At 45.0% G+C, this 12581-nt stretch overlaps 1 protein-coding gene and 1 long non-coding RNA gene across 6 annotated transcripts in view; both read left to right on the top strand.

The window, feature by feature from the left end:
- gjc2 (gap junction protein gamma 2) overlaps positions 1-3726 on the top strand; it is a 154645-nt gene extending 150919 nt beyond the window's left edge. For all 5 annotated transcript variants that reach the window (XM_082174062.1, XM_082174061.1, XM_082174060.1 and 2 more), the window contains one exon: positions 1055-3726. In XM_082174062.1, the coding sequence (XP_082030188.1) occupies positions 1084-2343 (1260 nt within the window). In that variant the 5' untranslated portion in view covers positions 1055-1083 and the 3' untranslated portion in view covers positions 2344-3726. The remainder of the gene's footprint in view (positions 1-1054) is intronic.
- Positions 1-12581, top strand: part of LOC309501853 — a 197242-nt gene that overhangs the window by 113853 nt on the left and 70808 nt on the right. The gene's annotated exons all lie outside the window — the stretch shown is intronic.

The raw sequence follows: 12581 nt of genomic DNA, 5'->3' as shown, positions 1-12581 counted from the left end.
CTTAAGCCTGGTTCACACGGCAGGATAATTAGGCCGATTTTAGCCCCGATTCACCCCTTCCGTCAATCTTAAGGATGCTCCGATTATCGTAAAATAATCTGATCAGATATTCCTGCCGTGTGTGGTGTGTTAAGACGGCTCTCGTCTGCTCGGAAGGACGTCGGGACCGCTCCGATCTCAAATCGGGGATATCCAACATGTTGGATTTTTTTGGCCCGATTTATCCTCGTGTGTGGTGTCCCCCGGGGACAAACGAGCACGCAGCCAGTGGACTGTGGCGTGTAGCCAATCAGAAAGCGAGGTGACGAGGTGGCGAGGAAGCACCGGGAAACAAAATCAAAACAGCCGGCGGCAGCTCGCGTTGTCTCCACTTCTTTGACCTCTTTTGATAACGGTTTTTTTTTTTTCGGTTAAAAACAAACTACAAACTATCGCCACTGCATCCTCTTCGTCCGCCATAATTGTTTACTCTGAAGTCACGTTTGGTCTCGAGGGATTTTGCGAGATTTCCCGTCTGACCTGGGAGTCAAATCGGTTCATGTGTGATGTGTTGATTTTGCCGTGTGGCTGCGCACCACACACTGTACGACCAAAACTGTTAGACCCGTGATTTTTTAATCGCCGTGTGTGGGGTCTCTCAGGTTTGGAAAATCGGCCGACAATTTTAAAATCGTCCCGTGTGAACCAGGCTTAAGTGCCTTCCTGCAGTTAATTAATCAGTCTTTTTAGCCGTTATGCTGATGGTTAAAATTGGGATGAAAAAAACTGTCCATTAAATATTGTAATAGTGTTTACGATTGATATGATCAATATGTGCATATTGTATCTTTCAGCATACAAACATACAAAAATTTACGTTTTGTACCTGTAAATATTATATACTAACAATGAGACTCGGCCCTGCAAACATCATTGCCATTTTTTTATCAGAATGTTACCAGCAATATTATGTCAAGGCAAATAAGCCTTTTTAGTGTCAACATATTTAATTTTCCCAATATCTTTTATATACTTTTTTTTTTACTTACCTTCCTTATTTTTCTCCTATCTGCAGATCATAAGTAAAGAGTCTCTGTCACCAACATGAGTTGGAGCTTTCTCACTCGACTACTGGAGGAAATCCACAACCACTCCACGTTTGTGGGGAAAGTTTGGCTAACTGTCTTAATCATTTTCCGGATTGTTCTGACTGCAGTGGGAGGTGAATCAATCTACTCAGATGAGCAGACGAAGTTCACCTGCAACACTAAGCAACCTGGCTGTGACAACGTATGCTATGATTCCTTTGCCCCACTCTCACATGTCCGGTTCTGGGTGTTCCAGATAATCATGATATCCACCCCCTCTGTCATGTATCTGGGTTATGCCATTCATAAGATCGCCCGTACCTCAGAGGAGGAATGGCGTAAGAGCCAGATTTATCAAAAGAGGAGCCGCAATACTCAATGGAGAAATGGACACCACCTAGAGGAGGTCTGTGGAAATGTAGATGATGAGGAGGAGGATACAGAGCCAATGATCTATGAAGAAGACACTTTGGATGTGCAGGAGGTCAAACCAGAGACGGACAAGGGCAAATGCCTAGATCCAATAAAGCATGATGGCCGCCGTAGGATAATGCAAGAAGGCTTGATGAGAATGTATGTGCTTCAGCTTTTATCCCGTGCCATCTTTGAGGTGGGATTCCTCACGGGTCAGTATCTCCTTTATGGCTTCCGTGTTAACCCTTCTTATGTCTGCAATAAGATCCCATGTCCGCATAGAGTAGACTGCTTTGTTTCACGACCCACTGAGAAGACCATCTTTTTACTCATCATGTATGTGGTGAGCTGTCTTTGTCTGCTGCTCAATGTTTGTGAGATGTTCCACTTGGGGATTGGTACCTTCCGTGACAGTCTTCGTAAACGTAGAAACCAGGGCCAACGACCTTCCTACGGCTACCCTTACTCCAGGAACATTTCTAGTTCTCCACCAGGGTACAACCTTGTGGTTAAATCTGACAAACCAGGTCGCATTCCCAACAGTATCATCTTACATGACCAGAACATGGCCAGAGTGGTTTCAGAACAGCATTGCACAAGTCCTGATGAGAATATTCCATCTGACCTTGCTACCTTGCACCACCATTTACGAGTAGCACAGGAACAACTTGACATGGCATTTCAGACATACAACACAAAAAACGCTCATCTTTCCAGAACTAGCAGCCCAGTATCTGGTGGCACAATGACTGAGCAGAACCGGGTCAATACAGCTCAGGAGAAACAGGGTGCACGACCTAAAGCAAGCACTGAGAGGGCAGGGACAATAGTAAAAAATGGAAAGACATCTGTGTGGATTTAATGGCAAACTCTTACCTGACTAGTTGAACCATTCTCCTCAGCAAACATTTTATCCCAGCCAATGCAAACTACAGTCAGAGAGGGCATGATTGAGCATGATGTCCCCAGGTTGAACAATAAACAAAAATTAAAAATACTGTAGAAGGGTAGTATTCATTTCTAAAACTTTCTTAACACAATGCGTTAGTATTCCCCCTTACAGAATAATTCTTAATGTGCTTTTATTTAATGCTATATATATTAAGTGTTACGCTTCTCTATATTCCAAAGCATGCACGTGTATTGACCATCTTGGAAATCTGTTAAACAATTTAGTCTTTAATGGATCATTGATTGAATTGAACTATATAAGAACAACCCCTATGTATCTACTCCATTTAAATAGTCCTCATAGCTGTAAGACATGTTCTTCTTCTCTTTATGTTCTCCTATTGTTATTAGTCTCTGGCTCTGTTCCAAACCCAAGCGAGCTGCCCACCTAGCCCTAAGTTTTAAGGTATTTGCATGCTGGCGATGCCAAGACTGTTCCAGTCAGTAAGCAACAAAATTATGTTCCTAAAATTCCTAATTTAACATTAGCATCACATTTATCCTTTGTGGATAAAGCAATCCCTGAATGCATTGTTATAAAAGTGTGATCAAATATGGTGGATGCAAGTTGCAAGAAATTCAACAATAAATATACTTGCTGTACATCATATAAAAATGTATTAATTAAAATGGTTATCTTATAAAAAATGCACTTTCACACAACAAGTGTCTGTGCTATGTATTTTTGGCCTTATTACAACATCTTTAAACTGATTAAAAAAAATCTTATTTACACATCTTTGGCTTAGCAATATGTGTTTTACACCAAACTTAATTGGAATCAATTGCGAGCGTCAATTTTCTTGTGTGATCACGAGTTGTTCTGATGAGTGATCTTTAACAATGTTGTTATGTAAAGTGGTTTCACATTGTATGGGATACTGCCTTAAAAGATAGCTGCCTTTTTAGACAAGGTTTTGGAACAGAGCCTTTAACTCAAAATGATGAGAGAATTTTAATGTTGGGGTGGAGTATCCGTTTAATTAATCTTAAAAAAGATTTTGATGATTTCCAATTTTCTCAGTTTCGTCATTATGAATAAACATGGAGATAGTAATGTTCATTAATAGCTTCTGTATGCATTCATATTATGTGGCACTAAAATGATGCATTGAGATTTGCAATGATAAATTGTGCCATTGTCTTATGAAGGTATTTTAAATGTGCAGTTCACCCCAAAATTTACATTTGTTATTATTTATTGATCCTCATGTCATTTCAAAATGATATAACTTCTTTCTTCTGTAGAATAAAATTGAATTTCAATGAATGAGGACATAGGGTTCCATGCTACAAAAAACACATTAAACGTATTATAAAAGTGGTCCAAATTGTGTGCTATATTCCAAGTCTTCTGAAGCCATACAACAGCTCTGTTAATTTAAATCATTATTCAATGAAAAGCTTGACATTCAAATGTATGACAGTTCATGAATGAAGTAGCATGTTAATGAGGTGGAAGTGTGCAATTCATGAACAGATGACTCTTCGGTGTCAGATGTTTTTTAATTTATCAATGTAGTTTACAAGTCTTAAGTTTGACTGTTCTTGAGTTTGACTGACTCAAAGAATTTTGACTTAAGTTGTTGGAGAAGATGTTTGTCAGTAAATAGCAATTTCAATTTCATTCTGTCTCACACAAAACTATCATATCTGAAGACTTGAAACAAAGCATGAGTCATATGGACCACTTTTTTACTGTATAAGTGACTGTTGTGAAGCTTTATGTGACCATTTATTGTAATTGCATGGACAAGAGCAGTCAGTACAAAAGCTGCTTCTTTTGTGTTTCATTGAAGAGGAAAAAGTCACACAGTTGTGGAACAACATGAGGGTAAGCAATAATTTTTAGTTTTGGGTTAACTACTCCTTTTGAATAAGATATATATTTTAATTATTTAAAAATTAGCTGGTATTATTTGCATTGTTCTTGTTCCTTGTCAAATTGGGAGGTGTAATTAGATTATGCATCAAATAAAAATACATAAGCCTGAATGTCAGCATTAAGTTGGGCAGGTAAGAACATCTTCATCACTGCACACCTCATCAGGGACATGCATAGCCATTCTGGGACTAGGGTGTCCAAAAAAGGTGACTTAAAGCAGCATTACTTGTGTCTTGCCCACGACCATTATGCATACGACATTTATCTCTGAGCTGTCTGGGGTAAAATATATCCACTTTACCTTTTGGCAAATTCTTATGAATACGTATAATTTGATTCTTACGAAACACAAATTTTAGAAAAAAGAAAATATAAACGTCCACCCATAAACCTAACCCTTAGTGGGGTCTAAGCAGATTGTACAACAATGTACAAATGAGATTTGCACCAATTCACCAAAACACACAATAGTTTTGAATTGCCATGAGTGTGTAGGGTGTAACTAGTATACTGTTTTTTTAAGGAATTATCATGAAATAAGACAGTTGCAGCTGCTTTAACTTTCATGTTTAATAATTAACACACTTAATAATTCTTGAATAGGATTTTTGAAAAGTTTTGAAAGCTCTGAAATATTGTACATTATGGAAATGGATTTGAGTACTATGCAGTAGGTCTTCAAAATTTACTTTAGAATCACCGTTTCAAAATGTGCCTTTACCAATTACGATTGTACTGATGATTTGTTTGTGATTATTAAGAACAATAATAAATTTAGGATTCATTTATTAAGATTCTTTGCCTGTGAGAGTGTTTTGAATCACTGGTAAATGTAATTTTTTTTAGTAGTATACTGTTCACAAAAACAATGTTTCAGAGATATGCATTATTACTCAGAATGTAATGCTCTAGCTAAATATTTAAGGTCTTCTTGTGAAGAAGAGGAAATGATGCTCTGCAGAAAAGACAATATAATTTATGTAAATTCATCAGTAGCACAGATTCAATGACTGCTGTTGGAAAGTATGTACTGTATAAATATGAATAACTGGTACAGCATGTAGGGAGGGAAAACGCCTCGGTTACGACTGTAACCTCGGTTCCCTGAAGAGGGAACGAGCGTTGCGTCGAATTGGCGCTATGGGGAACGCTTTGCGTGATGACGTCTTGAAGCACATGTAAAATCAGTCCAATGGTGTGGCGGAACGTCAGAGGCGGGTGACGTCACGTACCAGGAAGCTATAAAAGCCGGCCCGAAACAGAAAACAAAAGCTTCGTAGAGTCTGAAGTTGTGCTGACAGGCATGAAGGAGATATGGCAAGGTGACGCAACGCTCGTTCCCTCTTCAGGGAACCGAGGTTACAGTCGTAACCGAGGCGTTCCCTTTCAAGGGAACTCGCGTTGCGTCGAATTGACGCTATGGGGAACGTCTATACCAACGCCACCATAGCTACAAATGTCTGTCCTGTGTGAAATCAATTGCGCAGCACTAGGAAGACAAAAACCTGAGACCCTGGAGTAGAGTCTAGGTCTAAAGAGTAGAACCTGACGAAGGTGTGCGGTGAGGACCAGCCTGCCGCATCACAAACGTCCTGTAAAGATACTCCTGATATAAGGGCCTTAGAGGCCGCCATACTCCTAGTAGAGTGCGACCGGACAGCCCAAGGAGAAGGCTGCCCAGCCGCCTCATAAGCAAGTGAGATGCTTACCACCCACCCACTTGCTCATCCTTTGCTTAGACACTGGACCTCCCTTGTTAGGGGACCCAAAGCATACAAACAATTGATCGCTTTTCCGCCACAGGGCAGCTCTGTGGACATATGCGTCTAACACCCGAACAGGGCAAAGCAAATTACTCGCCTCCTGGTCCGATTTCGAAAGGGAGGAGGACAGAAAGCCTCCAAGTGCCACGAAGGAAACGAGATACCAAAGGGTCTTTCCCCACAGACATTCCACCCAAAGGACTGTGGTAAGCACCTACGGCCGCCACATAAACCTTTAAAGTGGACGGGGTCAGACCTGCAGTGAACCGGTCCTGCAGGAACTCCAGAACTGTACCAATAGGGCAGTTGACTGGATCCAACCGACGGTCACTACACAAAGAGGTGAATACTCTCCAGTTCAGGGCATAAAGTTTCCTCGTGGAGGGAGCTCTGGACTGTAGAATGGTCTCAACAACCTCAGTTGAGAGACCTGACTCTATGAGCTGGGCCCCCTCAGAGGCCAAGCCCACAGGTTCCACAGTTCCGGTCGGGGGTGAAAAATCAAGCCCCCTGCTTGGGACAGAAGGTCCCTCCTGACGGGTAGCTCCAGAGGATGCCCGTCGAGGAGGGACACAAGATCGGGAAACCATACTCTGCCCGGACAGCGCGGGGCTATAAGAAGCAGGCAAACCCGGTCCCTGCGAACTCTCTCCAGAACTCCCGGGAGCAGAGCAACTGGGGGAAAGGCGTACAGACGTAGCCTCGGCCACGTCTGTACCATAGCATCCAGTCCCAGAGGAGCTGGATGCGTGAGGGAGAACCAAAGTGGACAGTGAGACGTCTCTCGAGACGCAAACAGATCCACTTATACTTGGCCAAACTCCGTCCATATCAGCTCCACCACCTCGGGGGTGGAGCCTCCATTCCCCGGGCCTCGGCCCCTGTCTCGACAGAGTGTCTGCTCCTATATTCTGAACCCCGGGGATGTAGGCTGCTCTGAGTGACAGCAACTTCCCCTGGGACCACAAGAGGATATGGCGTGCCAGATTGGATAATGGGCGCGAGCGCAAACCCCCTTGGTGGTTGATATAGGCGACTACCGACGCGTTGTCCGTATGCACTAACACATGGTGTCCCCTGAGACCTGTGATAAAGCTCCTCAGAGCCCGGAAGACAGCTAACATCTCTAGGCGATAGATATGCCAGGAACGATGATGGTCTTCCCACAGACCTTGAGATGAGCGACCCTCTAGGATCGCTCCCCAACCCGTGAGGGAAGCATCCGTCGTTAGCAGTTTGCGACGACAAGGAGCTCCCAGCACTGGGCCCTGGGACAGGAACCAAGGTTTCTTCCAAATAACCAAGGCACGTAGGCATCGCCGCGTGACCTTGATTGTGCGAAATGGGTTGCCCCTCGGGGAAACCCCCTGGTCCTGAGTCACCACTGCAGGGGCCTCATGTGCAACAGTCCAAAAGGTATCCCGTTGGAAGCTGCTGCCATGAAACCCAACAGTCTCTGGAACTGTTTGACAGTGAGTAGCTGGCCTAGCTTTACACTTTTTACAGCTGCCAGGATGGAATCTATGCGTGGCGGTGACAGGCGCGCCTGCATCGACACTGAATCCCAAACCACGCCTAAAAAAGTGGTCCTCTAAATGGAGAAAGCACACTCTTCTTGGCGTTCAGCCGTAACCCCAACTCTTTCATATGGGCGAGAACATGCGACTGAGCTAAAATCAACCAATCGTCGAAGTAGTTCGAGATGCGAATACCCCGGAGGCGCAGAGGCGCCAGAGCTGCATCCACGCATTTGGTGAAAGTGCGGGGTGATAAAGCCAGGCCGAATGGAAGAACTCGATATTGGTATGCTTTGCCCCCGAAAGCAAACCTCAGGAACTTCCAATGACACGGACGGATGGAAATATGCGTCCTTGAGGTCTATCGTGACAAACCAGTCCTCGGACCTGATCTGTGGCACGATTGTCTCAATGTTAACATTTTGAACTTGAGCTGCATGACTGACTCATTCAGAACTCGAAGATCTAAAATGGGACGCAATCCCCCGTCCTTCTTTGGAACTATGAAGTACCGGCTGTAAAACCCGGTTTCCCTGTTGGAGGGAGGTACATATTCTATGGCCCCTTTCTCTAACAGAGTGTTTACTTCCTGTTCCATAACCAGAACCTGCTCGGGGCCCACCACTGTGGGCAGGACCCCCATAAACCGAGGTGGGCGTTTCTAGAATTGTATCTGATACCCTTTTCCCACGGTCTGCAGGAACCAACGAGAAACATTTGACAGTAGCTTCCACGCTGTCAAAGATTCTACTAGAGGTACCAGCCTCTCGAGACTGGTTTCTGGATTGTGTTGCTGTTGAGTAGTCGGTTCGTCGCCCTGTAACGGCGCACCGGCAGGGAACGACTGAACAGACTGCTCTAACACCCTCCTCAGAGGTGGCATCCCGAGGCCACTACGTTTCCGGGTGGACCTTGAGATATGTGCTCGCCGGAGACCGCTGCGCCCTGTAACACCAGAGGTGGCAGGGTTGGGAGAACGGTCCCCTGAGGGCACTGAAGAGAGACGGGCACCGTGAAAAGAGGTGTTAACCGCTCTGCTTCGGGGGGGACTACCCTCATTTGTCCTGAGCCCTCAGACATCAGGACTTTTTCCCAGCAGCCTTCTTGGCGGTAATAACGGTCCGCAAATCCGTTTTACCCCTCGAAGACTGCTGGGTTTGAGAGCGCCCTCCGTGTCCCCGAGATTTTTGTGGGGGAGCACGGGAGGAAACGCTCTGTTTCTGAGTGGCACGGTGCTCAGCGCTCTTTTTAGATGAGTGAGGCTGCTCCCGCTCAGCAGCCTCAATGAAAGAACGGCGGGGGAGAAGTTTCTGAAGTGCAGCTGCCTGTTTTGAAGCTTCTTGTGATTTAGCTACAGCACTGTTAACTGCATCTCCAAATAACCCTTGAGTGGATACTGGTGCATCTAAAAGAACATATTTTTCTTTGTCCTTTATGTCACTTAAGTTGAGCCACAGATGCCTCTCAGTGGCCACCAGGGCTGCCATAGAGCGGCCGATGGATTTAGCCGTCTCCTTGGTGGCCCTGAGAGACAAATCTGTGGCTCTAAGTAGTTCAGACACAGTATCAGCACTAATACCCCCGCCCTCTTCAGAATCACCCAATAATTCAGCCTGGTAAGCTTGCATTATAGACATTGTATGTAAACACGCTGCAGCTTGGCCGGCGGCGGCATAAGCTTTATGAACCAGAGAAGATGTACATTTTACTGGCTTGGATGGAAGTGCAGGAGCCTTCAGAGAAGATGCCGTTGTTTGAGAGAGATAGCTCGCGAGCGTCTCTTCCACCTTCGGCATTTCGCCATAACCATGCTCTTTATAATTGTGAATGGATGAATAGTGTGATGTTTGTGCAGTATACACTCGATATGACCGAGGTGTCGAGATCGGGGAAAAACGGAAGGCTTCTGTGCTGAGGCAGCTTGCTTTTCGAACGAGCGCCCTGCCTATCTTCTGGCCACTCAATAGATAATCGCTCGACCGCTCTAGTGATAACGTCAAGCAATTCCTCAAACGCATGAGACTGAGGTGGCGAATCCTCAGACTCAGCGTCAATACTAACAACGTCCAACTCCTCAGAGCTGGACAATTGCAGTATTGGTGCCTCCATCGGGGGGGAAGAAACCGCAACGCGTGCTTCCACACCCTGATGAGAGGCACTGGATCTATCAGAAGGAGGCTGAGATAAGGCAGAGCCCGTCTCAACATCCACTGATAAATCCATTTGCGAACCCCAGGTCTGAGATCGCCGCCGTGCCTCAGCAGCGGCGGGACCCAAGCCCTGGGGAACGTGGTCGGGATTGAACCGAGCCAAGCGGGATCGGAGCGTACGCAATGGAAGCGCCTCGCAATGCACACAGTCACCACCCTCGAGTGCTGACTGGGCATGCTCCTCACCCAAACAAACAACACAAAGAGCGTGAGTATCACCTCCCGTTAAATAACGCGGGCAGGGATGGACACACTCTAAACTGCTGCTTGCTCGCCATACTGAATATATATATATATATATATATATGATATAGACAGACAACACCAAATATACAGACAGATTTCACACAGAGCGCAACTGAAGACTCAGAAAGCTTTCGTTTTCTGTTTCGGGCCGGCTTTTATAGCTTCCTGGTACGTGACGTCACCTGCCTCTGACGTTCCGCCACACCATTGGACTGATTTTACATGTGCTTCAAGACGTCATCACGCAAAGCGTTCCCCATAGCGTCAATTCGACGCAACGCGAGTTCCCTTGAAAGGGAACAGTAAAACCCCCACAAATGCACGTAATAGATACACATGTTTGCATGACAATCCAGAAATGCATGAAAGATCCACATGTGACTTGTGGCTGTGCATGTGAATGAGAAGACATGTGAAGTGTCGCACAGGTGTCGCTCATCAGCAATCACGCCACCGTCCTGGCGCCATTCTCCAACAGCCCTCGCCTCGTCCTGCTCGCCACATACCCCCATTGCCCCTCGCAGGCCGGGGGGTACCCATGAGACTGAGCTCTACTCCTCTCTCGATCTTTACTGTCGTCGCTCCTCCTTTTATGCTTCCGCTCCTCCATGAGAGATACGAGATCGGTGCGTCGCTCATCAGCAATCACGCCACCGGCTTTTGCGCCATTCTCCCACGGCCCTCAGCCTCGTCCTGCTCGCCACAATAAAAAGTCTTTGAAGTAATCTCCACTTTTACGCATTGTTTCGTAACTGACTATAGGCCATGTCATGATGATACTGTATAGTGATTGACATTTAAGCACTTTGTGAAGACAGCGACATTAATAGTTCTAGGCACATACTCGCACGCGCTTAGAGTTCGTGTAAATTAGATTAGATTCAACTTTATTGTCATTACACAAGTACAGGTACAAGGCAACGAAATGCAGTTTAGGTCTAACCAGAAGTGCAATAGCAGCAAGTGCAGGATATACAGTGGTTCCATAAGTGCAGAACATGGATATGTACTGAATAAATATAGAGTTGAATACTATTATAAACAAAAATTTACAGATAGATTTGTCCTATGAATATAATATACAGATAACTATTACTGTGAACAGAATTTACAGCTAGATATGTACTGAATATAATATACAGATGGCTATTACTATAAACAGAATTTTTACAGATAGATATGTACTGAATATAATATACAGATGACTGTTACTATAAACAGAATTTTACAGATAGATATGTACTATGAATATATATACAGATGGGTGTTACTATAAACAGAATGTGAGCATAATATACAGATGGCTATTACTATAAACAGAATTTTACAAATAGATATATGTATAAGTTAGGCTAAAATGAGCAGTATAACAATGGATTTAAAGTAGTGCAAATAAAGTTTGGACAGAAGCTATCCGAGTGAAAGTGCAGTGGAAGTAATTGCATATTACAGTTAAAGTACGGTATTGCAAATGTATATGTAAACAGTCGGTACTGTAAATAAACAGTCGGCAGTGCAAATTGAGCATATTCCAGTCAAGGTAGTAGTGCAAGATGCATATGTAAACAGTTGTTTCTGTAATAACAGTCAGCAGTGCAAATGAACATTATAGTATTGCAAATAACAAAATGGAGGCAGGTGTGAGGAGGGAGAGGAGAGTCAATCAGTATATGAGGGGAGTGGGATCAATGAGGGTTAGAGTTTAATAAAGAGACAGCTCTGGGGAAAAAACTGTTCTTTAGTCTGCTGGTCCTGGTCCGGAGGCACCTGAAACGCCTGCCGGAGGGCAGGAGAGAAAACAGTCTGTGGGCTGGGTGAGAGGAGTCCTTAAGGATGCTGCGAGCTCGATGCAGACAGCGTTTCTTCTGGATGTGCTCGATGGCAGGTAGTGGAGTCCCAGTGATGCGCTGGGCGGTTTTCACCACCCGCTGCAGTGCCTTGCGCTCTGCAACAGAACAGCTCCCATACCACACTGTAGCACAGTTGGTCAGGATGCTTTCTATTGCACAGCGATAGAAGTTCACCAGGATAGTGGAGGAAAGCTGATTCTTCCTCAGTGTCCTCAGGAAGAAAAGGCGCTGGTGAGCCTTCTTGACCAGGCTGGAGGTGTTGGTTGTCCAGGTCATGTCCGCCGAGATGTGGGTCCCCAGGAACTTGAAACTGGAGACACGCTCAACAGCCATTCCATTGATGTGGATGGTGTCGTGTGTGCCTCTTGACACTTTCCTGAAGTCCACGATGAGCTCCTTCGTTTTGGTGGTGTTGAGGAGCTGGTTATTTTCAGTGCACCATGTGGCCAGGTGCTTGATCTCCTCCCTATAGGCAGTCTCATCGTTGTTGCTGATGAGACCAATCACCGTAGTGTCGTCCGCAAACTTGACGATGGAATTAGATCCGTACACAGGCTTGCAGTCGGAGGTGAAGAGGGAGTAGAGAAACGGGCTTAGCACACAGCCCTGTGGTACACCAGTGTTGAGTGTGATGGACGTGGAGCAGTTGGAGCCTGATCGAACATTCTGGGGTCTGTT

This window comes from Leuciscus leuciscus, assembly GCF_965113295.1.
Source record: "Leuciscus leuciscus genome assembly, chromosome: 6".
NCBI lineage: Eukaryota > Metazoa > Chordata > Actinopteri > Cypriniformes > Leuciscidae > Leuciscus > Leuciscus leuciscus.
This window is presented reverse-complemented; position numbering and strand designations above follow the sequence as displayed.